Source organism: Ictidomys tridecemlineatus, chromosome 3, assembly GCF_052094955.1.
Source record: "Ictidomys tridecemlineatus isolate mIctTri1 chromosome 3, mIctTri1.hap1, whole genome shotgun sequence".
Taxonomy (NCBI): domain Eukaryota; kingdom Metazoa; phylum Chordata; class Mammalia; order Rodentia; family Sciuridae; genus Ictidomys; species Ictidomys tridecemlineatus.
The window spans coordinates 17,302,964-17,327,190 of record NC_135479.1 but is presented as its reverse complement, the minus strand read 5'-3'; the positions used below and the strand labels follow the sequence as shown (position 1 = coordinate 17,327,190).

The window sequence follows — 24,227 nt, the reverse complement described above, 5'->3', positions numbered from 1 at the left end:
GTTCCATCCCCAGAACCACAAAAATGTAAAATAAAGATATCGTGTCCACCTAAAACTAAGAAATAAAATAAATATTAAAAAAAGAAATTCAGATTTCCCCAGTTATCCACCCCCCCATATCTTTATGGGGGATAACTGATTCCAATTATTTGATTGTTATGTCTCAATTTCATTTTACTCCAAAACAGTTCTCCCTGGGTCCCTACGCTTTAAAAATGACGCTGGTGGTTTGAAGAGTTCCCGCCTGTAGTCTTTCAGAACGTCCACCTTTCTGAAATGAGCCAACTGCTTCCCCACAATGTCATTTGATTTGTCCCTCTATTTGTCACATGTCCTGACAACTGAAAGTGACCTCTCCAAGTGGGTCGGAGTCAGACTAAACATCTTTGGCTAGTGAGCTTTATAGGGGCGTTGGGTACCTCATATTGCGTCACCTCCTATCCCCTTGTCACTCCTGGGGGAGGTTTTTAATGAGTCAGCTTCCTGGACTCCTCCCCAGATGGTCTGGTCCAGCAGGTCTGTCGCTGGAGCCCAGGTGTCTGGATTTTTCAAAACCACCCTGAGTGGTCTGGCTGCTGAAGCTCACCACCTGCCTCCCTGACCCTGGTCAATGAGCGTCCTTGATCCCTCAGAAGGCATAGTGTAAGGGAATGGGTGGGACAGTAGGGGTAGGTGAGGTTCTCGGGACTCCAGCCCTGGTGGTCACTGCTATCTGGGTGTGAGGCAGGGCAGGCAGCATCTAGGTCTCCCTAGGGGAGGAGGATGGGCCATCTCAGACAGCTCGAAGCCTTCTCTTGAAGCTGGGAGCTCCTGTGAGACCAGGAGTGTCCCCACACAAAACTCTGGCTTCCAGAATCCAGCACAGGGCCTGGCCCAGTGTAAATGAAGATACACAGCAGGTTAGTGGCCCTTCGAGGAGCCCTGGGGAACCAAGCAGTAGGGTTCTCTGTGCGTTCTACTGGGCTTCTCAGAAACAAAGGATTTCCAGCCCAAAGAGCAGCTGTGTAAAAAGACCCAGGCAGGACACTGCCTGCTGTTAGGGTGGCAGCCCACAGGGTCTGGGAGATGAAGAGAGGCCGGGGTGATCGGGTGGAGCCACTTGGTACTGCAAAAAGAGGCAGGGAGGCCCTCACAGGGTCCTGCACCCATTGGTGAACCAGGCACCCAGCTCAGTGTCTACACACAAATGAAGGAATTTCTCCTCTCAAAAGATTCATCCTTAGTGGAGAAAGAGTCAATGGACAATTCAATTGAGCACGTAAGTTTATCCTGGAGGTAGGCATAAAAGCTGGAGATGGGGCTGGGGCTATAGCTCAGTGGTAAAGTGCTTTGCCTCACCTGTGTGAGGTTCTGGGTTTGACCTGGAAACCTGCAGACTAGGCATTTCAGAAAAAGCAACCTGACCCTGTAAGGCTCTCATTTCCTCGTCTATAAAAGAGGACACTAACTCCTGCCATATAAAACTCGAGAACTGGAGGGCCAGGAAGTGGTATAAAGTTAAAATGAGCTAAAGATGATGCAAATATGAGTTTAGGAAGATTTTAAATTAGGCTTCAGTTGGTAGAGTGGGAAGCAAAGGAACAAAGATATCTAAGGAGAAAAAAAAAATGTCTAAGCTGAACTTGACTTCAAAGCCCAGATCAAATGTCAGTTCTCTGAAATCCCTTCTCCCAGCTCTTCTCCCCTCAGCACATAACATGCAAGTACTAAATGAAGCCCCAGTCCTCAGATGGCAGGTCTGGGAGGGCTCCAGAAGGATCTGTCCATGTGAAGGAGATAGAGCTCTGGCTGGGAGTCAGACACCTGAGCTGTTCCCTTGCATTACCTCTAACCTGATGAAAAACACCTGGGCCTCAGTTCCCCACAAGAAACTGGACTAGATGGTGCCCAAGGTCCATCCATCTTTGCCATTTCAAAGCTGTGATGGAATAACTGGCATGTGTGGCCTTTACAAAAGCCTTCTGGTGCCTTTCCAGGCCACTTTCTATGTCCTACCTACCCTCCTTCAGCTAGCCAGAGGCCAGCAAGAAAACCTGCTCAGGCAGAGATTTCTATTCAACAGGTCTTTTTTTTGCCTACTTACTTGTACCCAATGAGACATGTAGTCCTACCAGGGTTTCTGGAATGTTCAGCATCTCTCCATTAGAAAGACTGGACTGGATTGGAGGAAACTAGGAGAGAGTCATCAAATCTGATGGGCAGGAATGTTGTGACCCTGAGCATGTCCTTGGTCCTCAGTGCCTCCTCTGTAAAGAGGCCTGACTGCTCACCTGTGGACTGCTTGGCAAAGTGGAGAAACCCACCAGCTCTTGGCCTGCACCCTTAGGAGCTGTGTCCCCAGTACATGCTTGAAGAGCTGTGGTCTTGGCGTCTCCCAGGGAGACCCTCTGCGGGTCCAGGGTATGAGGCGTCTCCTGGCCCTGCCATTTCAATCCTCCAGACAGCCTGGGCTGCCCTTTTCTCTGCCCCCAGTTGAGTCTGGGTGAATCCTCTGGAAGCTCTCTCTAGCTTGTGGTATAGGGGATCTTCAGGGGGTCCCTGTGGGGGACCAGGCAGAGCCCCTTCCTCCTCCTTTCCCTAGTCTTTCTCCTTCACGACTACTGCTCTGGCCCCTTCCCCATTCTTCCCCCCAGGTCCCACCCTCCTTCCCTCCTCCCCAGGGCCCACCATCCTGCTCTTACCCCCACCCCCCCCAATTTGGCCAAAGGGGACAGACAGTCCCTCTCTCCCTCCCTGCTCCACTCTCATTAACTCCACTTTCCTGTGAGATGGGGGGGGGGGCTTCATGCTCACAACACCACAAAAAACAGGTTTAAACATTTCACAGGTTTCAACATTTTTCAGACCGCCTTGTCTCATCTTATCAGTGCAGGAGCCGCAGGCCAGGCCGGGAGCTGTTATAGAGATGTGGAGAGCAGAAGCCCAAGCATTCCAGCCGGGCTGCCGCCCCCCACTCCACCCTCCCTTCCCTTTGCTTCCCAAAGAAAGGCCTGCAGGACGCCCCTGGATAGAGGCAGGGCTGTGACCAGCGCCTCCTGCTGTGGGCAGGGGTGGGGGGTTCTGCCCACACCCTTCTCTTCCTGCCAGGGGTTGAGACCCTTCTGGAACTGAGGGGTACATGGCTTCCTCTAAGGGCCCCATTGGCCCTGAAAGGGACTCTCTACAAGTTGAGGGACACAGGGAGTTAGCAAAGTCACTCACAGCGTCCCTGGGCCAGCAGGGCCAGTGAGGTCCATGGGAAAGCCCAGGGAGGGCGGGAGGGCGAGCTGTCCCCTAACAGGCTCCCGTGGCCTGTCCTCGCAGGCTGCTCCCCTACAGGAAGGAGTGGCTTTTTATTTTGGTTTTCTTCATGCTTGTGACCGCTGCTCTGGAATATTCTTCTTTCCCTCCATTTTCCCTGAAGCCCCTGCCTTCCTGTTCCTGTCATGGTGATCTTGGTGACACGGTGCAGGGTGAAACACCCGGGAAGGGCTGGACAAAGCCCAAAGGCCCAGAGTTCAACCAAGTCAACCTAAGGGTCAGACCACACCCTGGTCCCCAGGCCAGAGGGCACCGGGGCAGCTCATGGTCGGGGAGAAGTCAGGGCTGTAGTCAGAGAGGTGTCCCCACAGGAGGACGGGCTGGGGACTAACAGTTTAGGACCTGCCAGAGCTCTCGCCCAGTGAGAATGCAAAGTGGCAGAGGGACAGAGAAGAGGAAGGGGAGGGCAGGGTGACTGCACACTGACTGTGTGTCCCCTGGGAACCTGTCAGGAATACCAGGAAACGGGGGGGAGGGGGGGGGAGGCTGGGTTACACTAACTGCGCCTCCTGCGGAGTTTCAGGGGTGCTCTCTCCACCTCTTAGCCCAAGGTTCTGGTCCACGGTGTGAGGTTCAGGCCCCTGAGGCTGGACCAGCCTGCCAGGGCCTCCCCGACTTGGCATGTGGTATCTGCTGCCCCACCGACTTCCAGTTGGCACAGCGTCCCCGGGGGCCCAAAGGGAGATCAGGCCCGAGTGTCATTCTGCTCTAGCTCCTGGTCAGAAATCCCCCAATCTGTTTATGTCCAGCCTCTACTTCCTCTTGGCTGTAGCTCTGCCCCTCCCCACTGTCTGGACACAGGTGTCTGCAGGTGTCTCTGCAGGTGACTCTGCAAACTTCCTTTCATCTTTGTTCTCAAAACTGCTTCGTGGGCTGGGGATATATCTCAGCTGGTAGAGCTCTTGCCTTGCGTGCTCAAGGCCCTGGGTTCGATCCCCAGCACCCAAATAACCAAAAAACAAAACCAAACCTGCTTCTCATGTTCCCAGCCTTGGTTGACACCCGGTCCTCCTGGCTCAACGCCTTCATTACACTTTCCTTTCCCTCCTGTGTCCCTGATCCTAATTGATGGCTTTCCTTCTGTTCCTAAAGCCACTGTTCTGAGAACCTAGTCCGCCCAGCTGCACAATGGGCTCCCCCCAGACCAGTGACATCTGGGCCCCTGTGTGCTTGCAATGTGCTGCCAGCACCAGGACTCCCAGCTTTGCCAGCCTTTGGTCTCCAGTGCCAACCCTTTGTCCTTTTTCACAGGTGACTAGCAGATCAATAGTCCAAAGTCCACCTCGGGAAGCTTCAAGGGCTGCCAGAAGGCCTGGTGCACCCCACCCTCTGCTTCTCTGTATGGCTGGAGCTGGTAGCTGGGGCAGTGGGGTGGGGGGCGGGGACCAACCGCTGCTCCCTTTTCTGCTTCCTGGCCTGAGGCTGTTCCCCTGTTGGGGGTGCCTGAGGGACCCCTGACCACCTTCACCAGCTCTACAGCTGCTCCTGATCATGGCAACTGGGGCCCCCTCCGGGAGATGGTGCCCTCTTAGTGTGGCGGTTACTCAGCTTGTAAGTGACAAGAGTCTTGAGATTCTTACTCACTGATGGCACCCACAGTGCCTGGACCTACTAGGTGCTCCCCCAAAGTCGGTTGGTCTGTTCCTGACGGATGCCTCCAGATCTGGACCTCATGGGGCATGGCGTCACTCATCCCCATGTTCCTGGCACCTGGAGCTCTGCCAGATTCGGGGTCATCACTCAATAAGTGCCAGTCAAGTGAACAGACGGTGAGTGAATGTGTTCACCAAGGAAAGACTAACCTGCTCTGTAAGGCCAGGCCCTTCCATTTGTGGCACATGTCTGCGTCCTTGCTGGGCCCCAGTCTGATGGCTAGCACTCAGTCAAGCTGGGACCCCAGCAGGAGACCTGGGGCCCTGTGGCTCAGCAGGCCCTGACATTGCTCCTGCCTTAGCTTAGCTCTCTTTCCTTCTTCCCTCCTTCCTCTTGCCAGAGATAGGGACCACCCGAGGGCCCCTCTGTGGCTGTGGAATGAATAAGCCAACAACGCACATAAGAGAGGTCCTGAGCTACCTCTAGTTCTCTGATGACACCCTCTGTGGGCCACCAGGCCAGAGAACCACATGAGCCCCTTTGGCTCAGAAGCGACTCCCTCCCTTAAGATCGTTTTCAGATCCCTCCGTCCTGCTGAGCTATCAGGAAGGGTGTAGACCTGTGCTTGACACACACAGGGCCCACCTGTGCTCCAGACAGGACCAGTGGAAGGCAGCCTGGGAGACTTGAGTGAGTGCCCTCTTCTCACTTTCTCACAAGTTTCTTGCCAAGGCATCAGAGTGAGTTGCCCAAGTACCAGGCCCGGGGCCTGTGGTGTCAGGGGCAGCTAGCCATGCTGCAGGGTCCACCAGGCCCAGTGCCCTCCCTGCCCCACTGACATGGGTGTCCCTGAATTTGTTGAGCTCGTCCATCTCTAAATGGCCTCTTGACCAAAGTGGAAAGGTAGCATGGCCTTAGTTCCAAGGCTGACCCTTGGCTCTTTAGTTCCTGCCGATTCCTCAAGACTTTTCTTCCGTTTTTGGAAGTATCCATCTTGTCCCAGGTCAGGATGGAGTCCCTTTGGACCCAGGAGCAGGTTGGGCCTCGGCCCAGGATTGCCTAGGATCCAGCGGGTGGAGCACAGCACACGGGGCCACCGTGGCCACCGTGGGCCTAGGGAAACAGCATGGTTCCTGCAGGAGAGACAAGTGACCACAAAGGAGGGCTTTCCAGCTCCCTCCCCTTTAGCACCCAAGAAGTGATTTTGAGAGAGACTAGGTCTTTGGATCAGAATCTATGGTGCCCTCTCTTTGGCGCTGGCAGAGATGATTAGGCCTCCCTGTGGGAAAAGGAGAGGGCACGGTGCCCGTGTTTCCATGAAAAACATCATGGGTGGCCGCTGGGCCATGGAGCTCACCCCAAGACTGGGGAAAGGAGAAGGGGAGCCCCGGAGCCTTTCTGGGTTGCAGCCCTGGGGCCCACCTTCTAAACCCCTATCCATACGGGGACCACAGGTGGCACCTCCGTCCACTCTGTGCCAGTGCTAGAGAAGCTTCTGAGAAGATTTTATCATCCCCTAGGTTAGGGGCCTGGTGGGTCATAGAAGGGTGCCATCTGCCCCCAGGGAGGGAGGATGTTGCAGGAAGAAGAGCCCGGATATCATTTGAGAATCCTGACTTCTATTGTTGCTCTCTCCATAGCCAGCTGTGTGACCCAGGAAAATGACACGCTGTCTCTGGGCCTCGATTTTTTTCATGTAGAGAAGGAAGGGATTAGACTTGATCCTTGGCTTTCCAATTGTATCCTGCAGAGGGGCCCTAGTTTGGGGCCAAAAGGGAAATTGAGGGAATCAGGTAGATACCCCTCCTCTTTTTTTTTTTTTCCTATTTTAACCGTTTTTAAGTATACAAATCAGTGACATCAAGTACTTCCCCAGGTTATGTGACCATCACTCTATTTCCAGAATTTTGTCATCCTTCCAAACAGAAACTCTAGTCTCCCTGCCTTCCCTCAGTCCCTGGGACCCTCTAATCTCCTCCTGTCTTATGAATTTGCCTGTTCTAAACATTTCATACAAATGGAGTCATGCCACCTTTGGCTTTTGTGACTGGCTCACTTCACTCAACATTTTCAAGGTTCATCTGTGCTGTCACGTATTTTGGAACGTCATTCCTTTTTATGACTGAATACAATTCTGTCACGCGTGTCTACGGCAGTTCCCTTCATCTGTTGATGGACACGGGTTGTCTTCACCTTTTGGCTACAGTGAATAGCTTGAGTACTAGCGTGCAAGGATTTGTAAGGGCCTCCATCTTCATGTCTTTGAAAAAATATGTAGCTATAGATATAGATATGGAATTGCTGGACTCTATGATTATGTGGGTATGTGGGATTGGGGATTGATCCCAGGGGCATTCTACCACCGAGCTATATCCCCAGTCTGCCTATATCCCTATTGAGACAGGGTCTTGCTAAGTTGCCTAGGCTGGCCTCAAATTTGTGATCCTCCTGCCTCAGCCTCCTGTGTTACTGGGATTAATGGATGCATAGCACCACACCTGGTGCTATGATGATTTCTTCTTCTTCTTCTTCTTTTTCCATGCAGTGCTGGGAGTTGAATCTGGGTCTTGGCCTTCTCCCACTGAGCCACTCCCCCAGGCCTATGATAATTCTGTTCAACTTTTTGAGAAAAGGGCTCCTCTTCGTATCTGTTTTCCATACGGGGACGAGGAGGGTGGTTGGGTATGAGCCCATTTGGAAACAAATGGCCAACAAACAAGAGAGAACCTGAACTGGATGATCCCCGGGGTCCCTCCAATCTCTAAAACTCTATACTGGAAGGTTCTAAGGTAAAACAAGCATATAAAAAGTATTTTTTAAAGAACCACCAACTTTGGGTGCAGGGGAGGCTACCCAGGTGGGTGAAGGACTCCAGACCTTAACGGGTCACGGAGCGGAGTGTGGTGACAGCAGCACAGTGCGAGGCCCATGCAACGCATGGCCAGCGTGCCCTCACGGCTCAAAGACGCAGAATCTAGTGTCAGCAACGCCAGCATCAGGCCAGGCAGCGCAGACACCATGGGGTTCTGCTCAGTGTCTCACTGGATGTTGTAAGTGCAAGTCAATCCCACGCCTGCGCCCACCTGACTTGTTCTGTTGAATGTTTTGTCTCTGCCTTGTGCTCACCGGGCAGATCCACCCCCCGCCCTCTGGCCACAGAAGGTGTCGGTCCATGTAGTGACAAAGAACTGGGGTGACAGGAGTCTGATAAGACCAGGGGACATGTTTTAAGTCTGGCCTATTTGACGGGGGCCATTTCACCGTGGAGGTCAGCATCGAGGTCTCCAGCAGCAGCAGCCTGTGGCTTGCTGGCACCTGCTGCCCATCTGCCTGGCTGCCTGTGTCCATCCTGGGTCCAGCTGGGCGGTGGGTGGTTGGGGTGGAGGATGAACTGTCCCAAGGGAAAGGCCACAGGGCCCTTGGGCAGGGCAGGACAGGGGTTGGGTATAAATAGCTCGTGGCCCAGCTGGGAAGGCCTGGCAGGGCCCTCTGCCTCCCCCTCAGCAGCTGCTGGTGCCAGGCAGGTCCTCAGCTCCCTTGGGAGCCTGGCCATCATCTTAGATCCTAGCTTGGGACTTCCTTAACGGCCCTGGGGAGTCTCGTCCTGTGTGTAGGTGGCACCTCCGGATGCCTGGAGCCTGGGGAGTGGGGGGCACGTTCCTCTCCTTCTGGAGTATCAGCAAGTGGGTATCACGTGCACAGCCCCGTGGAAGGCCAAGTGTGCTGGGGTGTGTGTGTGGGGGGGGCTTGGCCGAGGAGACACACCCCTCCCTATCCTTGGGGCAGTTCCACTAGCCCAGGCAGATGAAATTGGAAAGAAATCACTTGAGCACTTTGTGATAAGGTTTGAACATGGAACAGAAAACCTACAGAACAAGGAGAGGTTACTTCTGGCTGGGAGCCTGGGAGAGTCTTTAGAACGGAGGTGACCCAGCAATCTGGTTTTGAAGAATGGGGAAGATGTTGGCCCAAAGGGTGCAAAGGTTGGGGTGGTGAAGCCCCAGAGGTGGGAAGCAGCAGGTGAATCTGATCATAGCCCCTCACGGATGGGTAGGAAGCTTTGAGGGAAAAGAGGCTCATTGTGTTTCCTCCCCCTCGGGGCACGTGTGGCTAAGGTAGAATGTCACACGCAGCAGTGTGTGGCCAGGAGCTCAGGTCAGGGGTGGCGCGCGTTTGGGGAGGCAGTGATCCTGCAGAAATCAATCCCATGGGCCACAGCTAAATCTTCATCCCCAGGGGCCCTTGCTAATTACAGGCAGGATGTCCAGATCCGAGTTGGAACTTTCGAGTGGAGCCTCCTGGGAATGTCCTCATGCCCTTTGGTTACCTTTAACACCCAGCCAGATCCTGAAGGTCTTTATCCAGCCAGCCCTGTCAAGACGGCAATGCTGGGGACGGGCCTTTGCTTTGATCCAGGGCGTCCTTCCCAGGGTAGATGGGAAGGGGATTTGGAAATTCTGATGTCAGAGGTTCATTGATGGGAAGAATGTGGTTGGTGACAAGGCAGGGACACACAGTAACTGACCACCATTTCTGGAGGGCTTCCTATGTGCCAGGCACTGGATGATACCATTCACTCCTCCCCCATTAGGTCTATTTTGCAGATGAAGAAACTGAGGCATGGAGAGGAAATTGCTTGAGATGAGCAGACTGGAAGTGGCAGGCTGGATGTGACTTGTGGCAGCCTGTTCCTGGGCGCACAGTTGGTTGGAGCTGGGCAGTAGGGAGGAAGCAGGGTTCGGAGGGAAGAGGGAAAACAAACCGGGATGGTGAGTTATGGGACGGTGCTGTGCCAAGCCCACTACCCCGAGCCTTCCTTCGCTTTTCTTTTCTAGTGGTGGCCGGTTGCCCCTGCAGGGCAGGCTGGACACTGGACATGCTGGTCAGGAGCGCCAGGATGGATTTGATCTGGAGGAGGAGGCTCAGTTCTGGTGCTTCACAGTCCTGCAGATCCAGGCAGATTACTTAGCTCCCTGGCCTCCGTTTCCTCATCTATGAAATGGGATGATGATGGTGATGATGCTGACATTCCCACCTCACCTACTTGTGAGGATTAAATAAGGCAACAAACACAAGCACCCAAAACCGTCTGGCCCAAGGTGGGCACACGACAAACCACAGATATTTTATTGCTCTGGTTATTACTGTAAATGGAGTGGGGGAGGATGACCTGCAGCGCCCTGTCAAGCGCTGCATGGGCCACATGCCCATCAGGGACCTGGGCGCCCCTACTCAGCTGTGGGCTCAGGGCTGAGGCCCATGGTGCAGACAGGTAGGCCCAAGGCCATCCTCAGCCAAGAGGCAGGGTGGTAAGCCGTTTGCCCTCGGGTCTCTGGAATCAAGCAGCTGGGTTCCAATGGGTGACTCCCCCCCACACACATTTTTTATTGATGCATTAGTAGTATGTAAAGGTGGACTTTGATGTTCTTATGTGCACACAGTGTACTATAATTTGGTCAATATCATTCCCCAGGATTTCCCCTTTCCCTCCTCTCCTCCCTCCCCCTGGTTCCTTTCCTCAATTCTACTGATCTCTCTTCATTTTTTTTTTTTTAGTTGTATATGGACACAATACATTTATTTATTTATGTGGTGCTGAGGATTGAACCTAGTGTCCCACGCATGCGAGGCAAGCACTCTATCCACTGAGCCACACCCCAGCCTTCCCTTCCCTTTTAATAAGATCCCCCCATCTGTCTTTTCTTTCCCTCCTCTTTAGCTTTCACATATGAGAAAAAAAAAAAAATCTGACCCTTGACTTTCTGAGTTTGGCTTATTTCACTTTACATAATGTTCTCAGGTTCCACGGCTCTCTAGTTGTTCTGTGGTCTGGGCTAAGCCGTCGGTGAAAACAGGTCTGCTCGTAACGACCCTACTCTGTCTTAGGTTGTTATAAGGATTAAATGAGGTTTACCCAAGGAAAGGGCTCAGCCTGGCACAGAGGAAGTCGGTAATTAGCCATTATCAATGACAAGCCACAACTTCGGGCTCCTCCTTCCTTCTCTTTGAAAGGGCTCCGTGGTTGAGATCACATCAGTGCCACCATCTGAACTCCCAGACTTCATTCCCTGGTTCCTCCTCCAAGTTAAATCAGTGGACTAAGGAGGGCCGGCTTCTCCCCTTATGACTGAGCCCAGAGGCAGCCCAGGGCGGATAGGCGCACACCTCTGGGGTCCTGGAGAGCCCCTTTCCTTAGAATCTCTGTCAACTGACCGAAACCAGGAGCTAGCCCAAGGTCAAGGGAAGGATTGGGGAAGGCGGCAAACAGCATAATCTGAGCTGCCACAGACTTGGCACCAAAATGCCTTGGGGGAACTCATTCCTCTGCGAAGCCCCGTTTCTGCACCTGGGAGAGGAAATACTCCTCTCACTCAAGAACTGACCGCGTCTGTGGCGTCCAGAGTGCCAGGCACATAGCAAGAGTCCCTAGATGGCAGATGTTGGGTTCTTCCTGGTGCCACGCCCAGAAAGCTTTTGTGTGCTTTTTCCTGACCCACCCCTGGGGTCTTCTCCGGGACCCCCTTTCTCGAGGCTTGGTAGGTGATGGACTCAAAAGAAGACAGGACTCCTGGCTGCTCCTTCTTCCTACTCACTCTGCCCCCATCACAAATGACTGATCCTACTGATCCACTGAGACCTACTGATCATTTTCTTTGCTTCTCCCTCAAAATGTCGTTTCTGCTGTTCCTGTGCTGAGGGAATGGTGGAGATTCCCACAGTTCCTTGGCTTTCTAATATATTCTATTTGCCTATCCACCCTTTCCCTACAAGACTCTGAAATTCGAGAGGTTGACAGGATACTGATTGAAAAATGAGGGGCGAAGACTGAGGTGGCTTGATTCATGTCATCTAGTATTGGGTGAGAGCTGAGGTCTAAATAGCCCAGGTGAGAGGAGAGGTGGCACACTGTTAACTTCCAGGGAACTGGAAAGATGGTCATGTATTCCCTGGGGAGTCACAGGCAGGAGTGAGGCTGAGCATGCAGCCTCTAGGGAAGAGGCTGACGAGCACTGCAGCGGTGTGTGTGTGTGTGTGTGTGTGTGTGTGTGTGTGTGTGTTTGTGTGTACATGTACACATGTGTACTGACTCCCTGCTGGGACTGATGCTTCTTTGATTTTTCAGAGATAAATTGGGGTCAAATGAGCCTCTGTGGTTTCCTCTCTTTAGTTTTGGCTTCTTTTCCAGGAATCTCTGGAAGTTTCCATGTGGCCCCCAAATTCTGAATTCCCAGAAGAGCGCAGAGTCAGACCCCTTCAACACCTGTCAGGGAAAAATGGGTCCAGATCTGGGTCCCCAATTCCATCTTTCCACTCCAGGGTCCTTTCTGTGGCTATGATATGTCTATGCTAGGAGCTGACATTGCTTGGATCAGAGCTCTGCCCTTTGAGGGGCAGTGTGCTCCCAGGAAGCCAAAGGTGGCACACGCAGATGCCAGGTTTCTTAGGGCCTTAAGTTGAGGCCCACAGGCCCTCCATTCCTCCACCTACCCCAGAGGGTCATGAAGTGAAGCCCGTGCTGGGCCATGTGCTTTGTGTCTACTGTGCTACCTCCCTCTGTCTGCCCACAGGTCACTGGCCCTGGGCCAGCAGTACACATCTCTGGGCTCACAGCCTCTGCTCTGCGGCTCCATCCCAGGCCTGGTCCCCAAGCAACTGCGTTTCTGCCGCAATTACATCGAGATCATGCCCAGTGTGGCCGAAGGTGTGAAGCTGGGCATCCAGGAGTGCCAGCATCAGTTCCGGGGCCGCCGCTGGAACTGCACCACCATAGATGACAGCCTGGCCATCTTCGGGCCCGTCCTGGACAAAGGTACTGTCTCCAGGCCAGGTGGGAGGTGGGTGAGGCTCCGGGGAGGGGTGTGGAAGGCATCAGGACCCTCCTACCTCAGGGTGCTTCAGGTTTGAGTGCAGTGGAAGGCAATAAAACTGGTGATGACCAGTGGCCTCCATGGAAAGTGGGAGTGGGTTGGGTCCTCCTGAGCTGTCTCCAAGTCCCGCCACAACTTTCTCCAGTGTTGCTGGGGGCTGGGCAGCCCTCGGATGCTGCAGGATCCAGGAGATTTGAGGGCAGGCACTATGAAACCCTGCAGCCTTCCTTCCTGTCTTGCACAGCAGGTACTCCAGGCTTTGATGTGGACATTTGGGACATTTCCTTAAGGCTGTGCTAAGTGCTATGCAAATGCCCCTTTGGGGAGGGGGTGGGGCTTTGCCACCCCACAGGGAAGTCCTCAGGAGCTGAGGAAGCTGCCTGGTGCTGAGCACATTTTATTGCCCCCAGGTATCCCCTGAGAGTTTCTGTTAGTCCCATGCCCTGCAAACTAGATGCGCCCACAAACCACGATGGGCACACTGGCCTTTAGGTAACTTTCCAGCAGTCTTGTAACCTGGGGTTCTAATTGGCTGTGCTTCAGGTGGTTAAGAGTAAGGTGATTTGAGATTGAACTTGGGGGTCCCAATTCAATGGAGGGAGGGCTGCGTGGGACAACTACTCCCAATAAGGGGCCTTTGGGTCTCTCTGGCTCTGGGCAAAAGATGGGCAATTCTTGGAGGAATTGCAGAGTCCAGGAAATTAGTAACTAGCTGAGCCTTGCCGTTCAACTGGAGTTTTCCCATCCAAACTGTTCCTCTCCTTTTAGAAGAAGGCATTGAAAGCTGCATTTACACCAGAAAGAACAGGTATCCGAGTGCCAGTCCTCAGGGTGCCCAGTGGCTGGATGGGGGTGGGGAGACTGACTACTCCCATTTTTTTAGTGTAATACCCCTTTACCTATGCCTCAGGTGCACAGGGTCTATCAGACCTACAGGCACAATGTTGGCTAATATCACCGGGATAGGAGGGTAATTAGCAAATCAATGGATGATGATGATTCTGTTTACGCTTCTATTACCAAAGCTAATTATTCCTTGTTTAGATAAAAGGTTTGGCCTCTAATTGGGGCCAAGTGGCTGCTGCTTGCATTTCAATCCCGATCTCGCTCTCACCGGCTTCCGCTGCCCCACCTTGGGCCAGGTAGCGCTTAATCAAACAGCCTGGCGTCGCGACGCGCTCCCCAACCTTCTGATTGCTCTTCCCGCTGCGGACATTAGCCGGTGAGAAGCGGGTCTTTGAGCTTTTGGCCCGCTCACATTGTTTGACGTTCTAAATCACCTTTGTGGGTCTGGCACATGCCTTCGTCCCTAAACTGCGAGGGGGCGGGTTTGTGTTGCGGGGGCAAAGAGTGTAGGTCAGAGATGCTGGGACTTTGATGAAAGCGGTGGGGTGAGTCTCCGGGAAGCACCCACGCGCCCCCGTGCCTGGCGCGCGGGCGGTGAACCCGGGCTCCAACCTGCCTCCACCCCACGTTTGAACACCGCCCCCCCCCCACACAAAAAGTTTGCACCCGTTGGCAAGCCCGCGGCCTCCGGCTATGTGGGCAGCCAAGGTTGAATCTCTGCCCACCGCCTTGAGATCCAGGCGACCTAGAGTCCAGCTGCTCAGGGCGCGCGTCGTAGGTGCCAGCCCCGTGCAACCCCAGGGTCTGGGCTGGTCCGGAGGGGAGCCCTGGGGCTCCCGGTGAAGGCCGAGAGGAGCGGCCCGGAGGGGCTGGAGGGGTCGGCGGCCGGAAGGGACGAGGCCGCCGTGGTCGGGTGCTGGCCGCAGCGCGGGAGCCCGAGGCCTCTGTCCCTGCGCAGCTCGAAAAGGGCGTGAGCGCCGCCCCCCGCCGCGCCCCGGCCGGGCCCGCCGCGGCCGCCGCGCCATTCACACGCCCTCTGGCCACTCGGCGCGGAGCGGGGGCGGGGGCCACCGGCTCAATGGGGATCGCGCGGCCGGCGCCGGGGCCGGGGGCGCGGCCCGGCCGCGGGAGCCGCCCGTTGCTACGCGGTGGCGGCCGGCCCGGCGGCCGGGGCCCGGCGGCCGCATTATGCGGGTAATGCGGTGTGACACCGCGCGAACAAAGGCGGATTGAGCGGCCCAGCGGGCCCCGCCGGACGGGGACCGGCACAGCGGGGCTGTCAGCGCCGCTCCCAGGCTAATCCCCGCCCCGCCCCCGCCGCCCCCGCGTTCCCGGGGCTGGGAACCGAGCGCAGCCCGGGGCCGGGCGCCGCCGCCGCCGCGAGAGGCCGCGGGCCGCCGGAAGCCAGGGGCACCCGCCCGCGAGCTCGTCCTCGGCCCCCTCCCAGCGGGCGCCCAGGCCCGGAGGGTCGGGGATGGGGCGGCGGGGCGCCTGAGGCCGGGATGGACTCCGGGGCCCACAGTCCCATGCCGCGGCCGTCGGGTTCGATGTGTGGACTCGGGCTCGCACTCCCTGCTAATTGTTGGTGCCAGTGGACGGGCGCTTGCTCTGCAGGTGGCCCTGGAGGGTGTCGGGCCCCGGGGAGGCAGCCATGGCTTCAAGGGCTACTTTCTCCTCTGTGGAGCTCCATCGCCCCCAGCACTCTGGACCGTAGTCGCGGCCTAGGAAAGGAGGCAGGAGTTCTGGCTCCGCGGCCGGCCTCCTGTCTTGCCTCCGGTGCAAGGTTGCCCGTCCCCTTCCCCCTCTAGGGTCCTCGTCTACAAGGAGAGAGATGTTGGACTGCAAGTCTAGCAGCCCTCTGCCTCCCTAACCATCAGCGTCCGAATCTATAAAGTAGCCTTAAGAACATTAAAATGGAAAACAAACACGAAGCGCAGCATTTGTGCATACCCAACATTTGAAAGTGCCTTGTATCAGGGGACACCCCTGAGAATTACCCGTGGGGCAGAGCCAGAGTAACTGACCTGTGCCCAGTTATGGGAGGCTCTTGACCTTCTCAGTTTAAAACCTTGGTTTTGGGGTGGGGGTAGGGAAGGGAGAGGGGAAGACGGACGCACCAGTCCCCCCCCCCCCCCCCCCCCCGTCCTGGTGATAAGGCAGGGAGAAGCTGTACCCATTTTACAAAGGGTGTAACCGAGGCACAGCCAAAGTTTCAAACGTCTGCCAAGCACATGCAGGTGGGAAATGGGTGGCTTGGGTATGTTTAGGCTCAAACTGTCCTGGAGCAGAGGGCTCAGGACTGTGCTGGCTTGTCTGGAGTTTGGGAGGGTGAAAGGCAGGTGGCCAGGGGCAAGACAGCATGGCTACCTTACCCCCTCAGCGCCCGCCAGGAGCTCGGTTTGTACAGTCTGCTCTGCTTCGTACCAGCACTGGAGGCCCTGGGATTCAGGTTGCTCATTGGAAAGTTGAGGATACCCACAGGGTCTTGACCAGACAAAGAGGAGGTTAGCAAGGGCACCGCGGTTCCTCCCTCTTCCTTAGCGGCTGGTGAGCTCTTAAAGGCTCCACTTCCCAGCCTCTTCCTCCTCCTGGCTGGGGAGGTGGAGGCAGGGCTGGTGCATCCCAGGCTCGGACCTGAGCCCTGCCTCCCTACATCCTCCCCGCAGCCACCCGCGAGTCTGCTTTCGTGCATGCCATCGCTTCAGCCGGTGTGGCCTTCGCTGTCACGCGCTCCTGCGCCGAGGGCACCTCCACCATCTGCGGCTGCGATTCTCATCATAAGGGGCCACCTGGTGAAGGCTGGAAGTGGGGCGGCTGCAGCGAAGACGCCGATTTCGGGGTGCTAGTGTCCCGGGAGTTCGCAGACGCGCGTGAGAACAGGCCAGATGCGCGCTCGGCAATGAACAAACACAACAACGAGGCAGGCCGCACGGTGAGCCGTGGCTGCCCTCGCCCCAACCCTGCTGGGATCTCACCTGGGACCCTAGTCTTGCCCTTGGCCTGGCTTTGACCCGTTCAGAGGCCCTGTGCATCTGGCTCCCCTTTCCCTTTGGCCAGGCTTGGCTCCCAGCCACACCCCACAGCCACCCATTCTGTCCACCCTCCTTCCTCCTTGGGCTGTTCTTGATCTCTAGGGGATGAGTCCGCTGGGAGGTGTGGTCACCCTATAGGAGCAAGTACCCCCAGCTTGGGTGTGTAGTTGTGGAGCTGTCTTGGAATTCTGCCTCCATCCTTTCCTGTGGGTGTATGACCCCAGGCTAGTAAGGAAAGCTCCCAGCCTCAGTGTCCCTCTCTGTTTAATGGGGATAACAATTCCTATTTCCTACCACTTTGAGAAATGAACTGTCATGTCTGCTTGGGGTGTGATGAGGGAAAGCAGAACCTTCAGATCCATACCTCAGTCCCCATCCAGTCTCTTCCTGGCGCAGAGTAGTAAAGGAGGCTGGGAGAATGTGGGTGGGTGGGCAGAGTGGGAAGGTGCTCCTGGATGGGATCAGTTTGGGAGCCAACTGCTACTCCTCTTCCCCAGACCATCCTGGACCACATGCACCTCAAGTGCAAGTGCCATGGGCTGTCGGGCAGCTGCGAGGTGAAGACCTGCTGGTGGGCCCAGCCTGACTTCCGTGCCATCGGGGATTTCCTCAAGGACAAGTATGACAGCGCCTCAGAGATGGTGGTGGAGAAGCACCGGGAGTCCCGAGGCTGGGTGGAGACTCTCCGGGCCAAGTATGCGCTTTTCAAGCCACCTACCGAGAGGGACCTGGTCTACTATGAGAACTCCCCCAACTTTTGTGAACCCAACCCAGAGACGGGCTCCTTTGGCACCAGGGACCGGACTTGCAATGTCACCTCCCATGGCATTGATGGTTGTGATCTGCTTTGCTGTGGCCGAGGCCATAACACGAGGACGGAGAAGCGGAAGGAGAAGTGCCACTGCATTTTCCACTGGTGCTGCTACGTCAGCTGCCAGGAGTGCATCCGCATCTACGATGTGCATACCTGCAAGTAGAGAGCCAGGTAGGGCTCAGGGGCGGGAAGGGGACACTTGAGCTGCCCGGTCTTTTTTTGCTCCATCCATAGCCCTTTTTATTTTTTTGAGACAGGGTCTCTCTAAGTTGCTGAGGCTGACCTAGAACTTGCCATCCTCTTGCCTCAGCCTCCCGAGTCTCTGGGATTTCAGGCATATGCCGCCTCGCCCAGCAGCCCATCCCATTTATGAGCCACCCAAGACACAAAAGTTCCCACAGCCAAAATTAGAAGCCAGGACTTCCCAAGTTTCAGTAGAAATGGTTCTTGGACAGCAACTTGGTGGATTATATAAAGCACAGATAACCAAGTAGGCCACAAGCAACTGATTAAAACTCTTTTATAAATTAGTAAATTATGAGCCAGATGAGATTTTTGCTTGGCCACTGGCCTTCGTTACTGAGCCCTTGTGGAGTTAGAAGAGAGGCACTATGGGTTTGGGAGCTGGGAGACCTGATGTCTGGCCCAACTTTGTTTCTAACTTCCTGTTCTTTTACTTCTTGGGCCTCATTTTTCTTGCTATCAAATGAGGAGGTTAAAATACCTGAAATAGTGGGCCGAAATCTCTTTTAACTGGGGTAGAAGAGATTTGTACCTACCTTGAACTTAGAGGGCAAGTTTTTGCACAAACATGAACCCTTCCAATGTCAGGGAGGTGGGTGGGGAGTGTCGGATAAGCCTGACAGATCTGAAGCTTGGGTGGAGCGGGGAGCACGCTGCTCATGGAGTTTATGGATGATGATGATGGGGAGGAGGAGGGATTCAAGTTCAGAGTGACTACGATGAGTAATCAAGGGATCAAAGGCTGGTGGACTGTGTTCCCAAGCTTCCCAGAGGTGGTCTGCTTGGGAGGCCTCATGCCCTGGCCCTCGGACCCATAGGACACCAGGATAGGTCACCACGGATGCAGAGTGGTCCTGGAGCCTTGGCCTGGCAGGTTTCTAAGGCCCGAGAGGCCTTTCTTCCTCTTCTCTCCTGAGAAGGGCTCTGGTACATAGAAGCGTGAGCATAGGCTTTGGGATTAGGCCCAGCCCTGGACAAGTAACCATGTGACCCAGACAAGATCTTCCTCATCTGTCATCCTCCCCAGAGGTGCCATGAGCAGCAGGTAGAAGAACACCGAGGACAGTGCAGGGTCAATTGAGAAGCACTTGCCTACTTGGTCATGGCTTCCAGGGCAGGTTTGGGGGAGAGTAGCCCACTTGGTGCCAGGTGCCTTGGAGCTGGTGTGCTTGTCTGTGCTGTGTGGGGCTGGGAGCGGGATGGGAGGTACCTGACATCATGGGGAATAGCTCGGTTGAGAGGTGACCCTCTTCCCAGGAAGTCACTCTGGGAAGGTCAAGTTATGCCCTGACAGGGACAGAGCCCAGGAAGGCAGCCAAAGGCATGACCGTACTTGGCATCAGGATAAAAGCAGTGTGGGGAGGGGAAGAGGACAAAGGTGAGCTCTGGTGCCACCACTTGCCAGCTGTCCAACCACAGATCCCCAGCTTCCTCATTCGTATGGTGCTGGTGATATTGGGGCCGAACCCAATTTATAGGAGGCTCAAATTAGCTAACAGATGGGAATGCTTCTCTGAACACACCACTAATGAAGGGTGATAAACACTCTCAGAGCCTTGACACAGGGCAGGCATTGTGCAAAGGAATGGCAGCATTACTTTGGCAGCCTCATTTACTGCTTTGCAAAACGATAGAAGAAGAGTCAACGAGGAGGAGGACTCACTGGCCAGCTGTAGCCTGTCGAGGAGGAAGGAATGTTTGAAAACCACAGTGACCAGCTTCTGGTGCTCACCAGGGCCAGAGGCAGCCTCTATTAAGTGAGACATAGCTCTGGTGATCCTGAGAAGAGGCTGTGGGGTCAACAGGGTTTCAGGACACTAGATTGGATGGGGCCCGAGAGGGCCCTTGGTCAGCCTGCCTGTTTCCCCGATGGACACAGCGAGTTATGGCTGCGGCGAGGCCACAGCAGCAGTGCCCAATCCCATTGGTGGCTCCAGGGGGCAGGGCGCAGCTCTGTTCCTGTCCTTTGTGGCAGCCAACATCTGCCAGGTGAGGAAGGAGGAGTTGTGTTGGCCCTCAGTGTCCAGAATATCCCCCAATTCCACGTTCTCTACTAATACCTACCCTATGAAGAATAAAGTGTGGCTTGGTGAGGACACTTTCCTGGCATTCAGAGGCCCTGAGTTCATCCTCTGCACCACCACCTCCCCCTCCCCACACACAGAAAAAAACAACAAAGTAAAATAAAATCTGTGCTGTTCATCAGGCCTCTTTTCTCCGCACATTCTTAGTCCCAGGCCCCCCTACATGGGGACAAGTACATAACATTTCCCACTGTGGTGGCTTTTTCATAAACAGTTGGCTTGTCAGGTGATCCAGGCAAGCTCTTTCGCTCTCTCAGTCCTGTTCTCCTCATTGTGAACTGAGCCACGTCTCTCTGGACCGTCCCTTGGACTCAACCATGTATATGAAGAGCTTGGTCCATGGTCCTGTGTTCCTGAAGAGGCAGCTGAGATTCCCAGGCCAAGCAGAGTGACCAAGAGTGGCTTTTTGCTGCTTGGTTTGGAGCCACAGGCCAAAGATGAGCTGAGTCCTGGTTATTTCTTCCCATCCTTTCATCCATGTGGACGCTGCTGTGTGCCCAGGAGATAAACTGACAGGAACCACAGGGGACACAGCCTCCAGATTTCTCTTGGCTACCCTGTGAGTGTCGGCAGTGCAGGTAGAAAAGGTAATCATAGAGCCACACACCCGCTTCACACTTGGGGGAGAGCCCCAGTCACATTGGCTTGGTCCAGGAAGGGAAAAGACCTGCCTGGGTCCTTCCTGTGAGGTGAACACTTTTCCTATCACTCCTAGTTATGTCCAGTGCCTCCAGTTAATCACTGGTTGGTACCTTAACACTGGTACCACAAGTACCAGATTTAGTCCTTATAATTCCCACGTTGGGACCACAGTGAACTAGAAAGACTCTGGACATGTCAGGTGGCCTGACCGACCCTAGGCCCTGGGTCTGTCGCTGACCTGCTGTGGGACTTTGGGCGTATCCTTGTAATCCTGCTGAGCCTGTTTGACCTCTGTAGAGTCTGGTCCTGGCCCTGTCAGCCCCCGGAAGAGCTGAGGGTTGGCTGGGAATGCTTGTGAAGTGGCGTGGTGCCTCCATGCTTTGTGAGATAGAACTCCACAGGTGAGTGAAGTGCACGTACCCCTTGGTGCACGCACGGGAAGGAATTATGCATAGTTAGACTCTCTGCCATTTGGACAGCTCATCATCAGGCTACCTAGTGCCACACAGCACTTTGTGTGTGGCACTTGCACAGCCTGGGAGTGGACTCGAGGTTGGGGACCAGCACTCAGATGGGCAAGTTTCTCCATCTCTGCACAAGGCGAGTTCCTGCACTAGGGTGGTCACCTGGCCTCCTGGTGCCCAAGGCCCTCAGCTGGCAGTGGAGACATAGGATTTCTGTGTCCTCCCTCCCTCTGGCAGGCTGGAGGTCTGAGCATGGGGAAGCCAGGGCCCCTCCTCTCTAAGCATAAGTGTCTAGATCTCCTGTCATTGCCTCTGATCTTTGCACCCCTAGGGGTGTCCCTCTGGGAGAGGAATGAGGTTTCTGACTCTTCCCATTTGTTTTCCCAAAGGACACTGGGAAGGGGTAAAGTGTGCGGCTGGGCGGATTCACCGAAGTCCCACGGGAAGCAGGACCTAGAGCCGGCCAACCCTTGGCATGCGCCAGCAAGGAGCATGGACTGTTGCCAACTGCACGTGGGAAGTGACCTGGACCCCGCCAGTCTGCCGATGGGAGGCGCTCCCCCCTCTCCCATCTTCACATTTCTCACCCTGCTCTGGACGGTGTGTGGTTTTTACAGAGGGGCTTTCTTTTTAGTTCTCCAGGGTCTGGTAGGAACAGACCCGAGGCTTACCTTTGCACATGTTAAAGAAAATAAAAATGAAAAAAAAAAAATCTACTCCAACAGAACAGGCTGGGCTAATGCGAGCTCTCGGCCTGGTGGGAAGGACATGAGCGTGGGCAAGAATCTGTCTCCAAGCTGCTTCTGATGGTGACATTCCAAGATGCCTGTGAGGTGGGAGTTACAAAGTAGGACAAACCCCTGCAGTCTCCTTTTCTGTCGACTCCCATTCAAATCTGATACACTTTCACATTCTGATAAAAGCCATAGGTTTAGCTAGGATGGAGTGGTGGGGAGGTCCCGGCGATCGTTAGAGGAGGATTTTGAGTTTTGAAGAACTAGTTCTGGTGCCCTGGTAAGCTGTTTGAAGAGCAGCCGAGTTCTTCTCAGTCTCACTTTCTCTATAACCCTGTTCTGCACGAGAGGCCGTCAGATCTCAAAATCTTTTTCTACCATTCTGCACTTTCCATCGTTAATGCAGTAGATTTTTTTTTTTTTTTTTTTTTGGGTAGTGGGCATTGTAAATAGGTCATGTAGGGAGGCAAGTCTTCTCCAGCTCAAATGGCTTCCTACAGCAACAAGCAGTGTCTTTGGAGGGGACTTTTCAATCCTAGCCCTGCTCACCTGCAGATTCTCCATAAAAAACAATTCCAGGTAGAGCAGAAGGACTTCAGGTCATCAGAGAGAGAGAGATAGAGAGATATCAGGGTTTCCTCTCTAATCAGACCAGGTTCTCCTGCCACCTTCTCTTTATGGTCTCCGTGAATAAACAGAAATGCAGAGTTCTTTAACGTGGCTCTTCCCTGTTGCCTGCATGTGAGATAGCATCAACCCTTATGGTTTCAAGGATCTAGATTAGGTGTTCAAAGCGGGCAAGCAGTCACTTGCTCCCGGGGGGAGATCCCCCAGCAGAGTGCTCCTTGATGCACACCAGTCCTGGTGAGTGTCCTGGAGGCAGCGAACCAAATGGAAGCAGATGGCTTTGACAGTCCTGATCAATCCGGCGACTCTCTTAAGGAGAATCACAACAGGGAAACAGAGCAAAATAAAGATGTGTCTTTCCTTTCTCCCTCTCTCTTGGGTCTATCTAACCCTCACCTAAGGTACCTGGTCAGTGATTCCCGGTTTGTGCAGGCAGGCTTTCCAAACTGTCATCTTAAAGCCTGCCTGGCCTTTTGCACCTGCCGGCCATGAGCCCTGCTAAAGAACCACATCCCACCCCTCTAGAGTCCCACACGCTCCTCCCCATCTCATCTTAGACTGAAAAGTTTTAAATCACATCAACCGGTTAATGCTTGCTTTATGTGCGAATATTTCAGCAGAATGGATACAAATTTTTAAAACAGTCTTTTCATATCTATGTATTCTATATTAAAAGTGATAAAGTCATGTTTTGGGGACGTATTCAAGTAGCTGACAAGTAATTATTTAATAATAGTTCATGAGTGCATTGTAATTATTCTCGCTGTAGTCAGGTCATAGTATCCAACGGAAATTTCCTACCAACCTGCTGTATCCAAAGTTTTGTAAAAAGTTGTAGAAGTTGTTGATCTTTTTGATTTTATATTCAAAAAGTCTCTTTTTATAAATATTATTTATTATACAATGTATATACCTTTGAGTTAACTAAGATTATATATTATATAAATATATATATATTTGGAGAAAATATATTTCATCATGCAGTTTTTTTCTGTTAAGCCATTAAAGAGAAGGTAAACAAACTTAAAATGGATACATTGTACCATGTGTGGAGTTTCCAGATTCATGCTCAGGTCAAGAATATGACATTCTGAATGTGGTAGCCTAAGCTAATTAAGTGACCAAATTAAGATCTTCTATTCTCTAAGCAAGATCTTCTGCGATGTCATGAATAGTAGGTCTGATCTACTTCAGGACTCTCTTAAGGGCTTATTTTGCTGTAAGTCAACTTCTATCAAGGAATTTGGGCTGAAATTAATTTCACTGATTCAAATATTTAAAAAAATTTTTTGGTTATAGATAATACTTTATTTTGTTTACATATATATAATTTTATGTGATGCTGAGGATGGAACCCAGTGTCTCACTCATGCTAGGCGAGCAATGTACCACTGAGCCACAACCCCAGCCCAGATTCAAGCATTTTTGATGTACACATTAATGTCCCAGATATTCCTAAAAGAAGTGGCCCAAGGCCAGCAGATCAGGGGGCTGGATACTGCTTTAATTCTTTCCTCACCATATTTTCAACTCCATTTGTTGGAGTTTGCGCAATTGAAAATGTAACTTGACTGGAGATGGCCCCGTCCTACTAGTTCTCCTGAAGAAGCCAAGCTGTAGAAATAGTAGGTTGGCCAGCAAGAAGAAATGGTGTGTCCTGGGCTCTGGGTGGTCGGGAACAAGTGTCACTTGAAGTTGTAGGCTAGTTTGGGCAGAAGGACGAACAGGTGGGTATGTTCCAGGGAAATGGTTTTCTCTCCTTGGACTGGGGCTTCCAAAGGACTCACCTGAAGCTCCCAAGTTCTGAGTTTTCAATGGCAGAATGCTTTCACTCAGTTTTATAATATACAGTCCTTTAGTTTCAGACCTGCCCGTAAAATGCCACCTTCAGTTTGTTAGGCACATTGTTTGAGAATAGCTGAATTGTTTTTTCTCTCTCTTCATCTACCTCTATTAGGAACAAATGTTACCTCACTTCAT

The 24,227-nt window shown here is 53.6% G+C and overlaps 1 protein-coding gene across 2 annotated transcripts in view; it reads left to right on the top strand.

The window, feature by feature from the left end:
- Wnt3 (Wnt family member 3) overlaps nucleotides 1-23,219 on the top strand; it is a 42,601-nt gene extending 19,382 nt beyond the window's left edge. Inside the window, exons 2-5 of one of the 2 annotated variants that reach the window (XM_005328150.4) lie at nucleotides 12,462-12,703; nucleotides 16,274-16,539; nucleotides 17,137-17,624; nucleotides 21,276-23,219. In XM_005328150.4, the coding sequence (XP_005328207.1) occupies nucleotides 12,462-12,703; nucleotides 16,274-16,539; nucleotides 17,137-17,616 (988 nt within the window). In that variant the 3' untranslated portion in view covers nucleotides 17,617-17,624; nucleotides 21,276-23,219. Of the gene's footprint in view, nucleotides 1-12,461; nucleotides 12,704-14,728; nucleotides 16,112-16,273; nucleotides 16,540-17,136; nucleotides 17,625-21,275 lie in introns of those variants that run through there. The other variant, XM_040268663.2, reaches the window with a different exon arrangement.
- The last annotated feature ends 1,008 nt before the right edge of the window (nucleotides 23,220-24,227 follow it).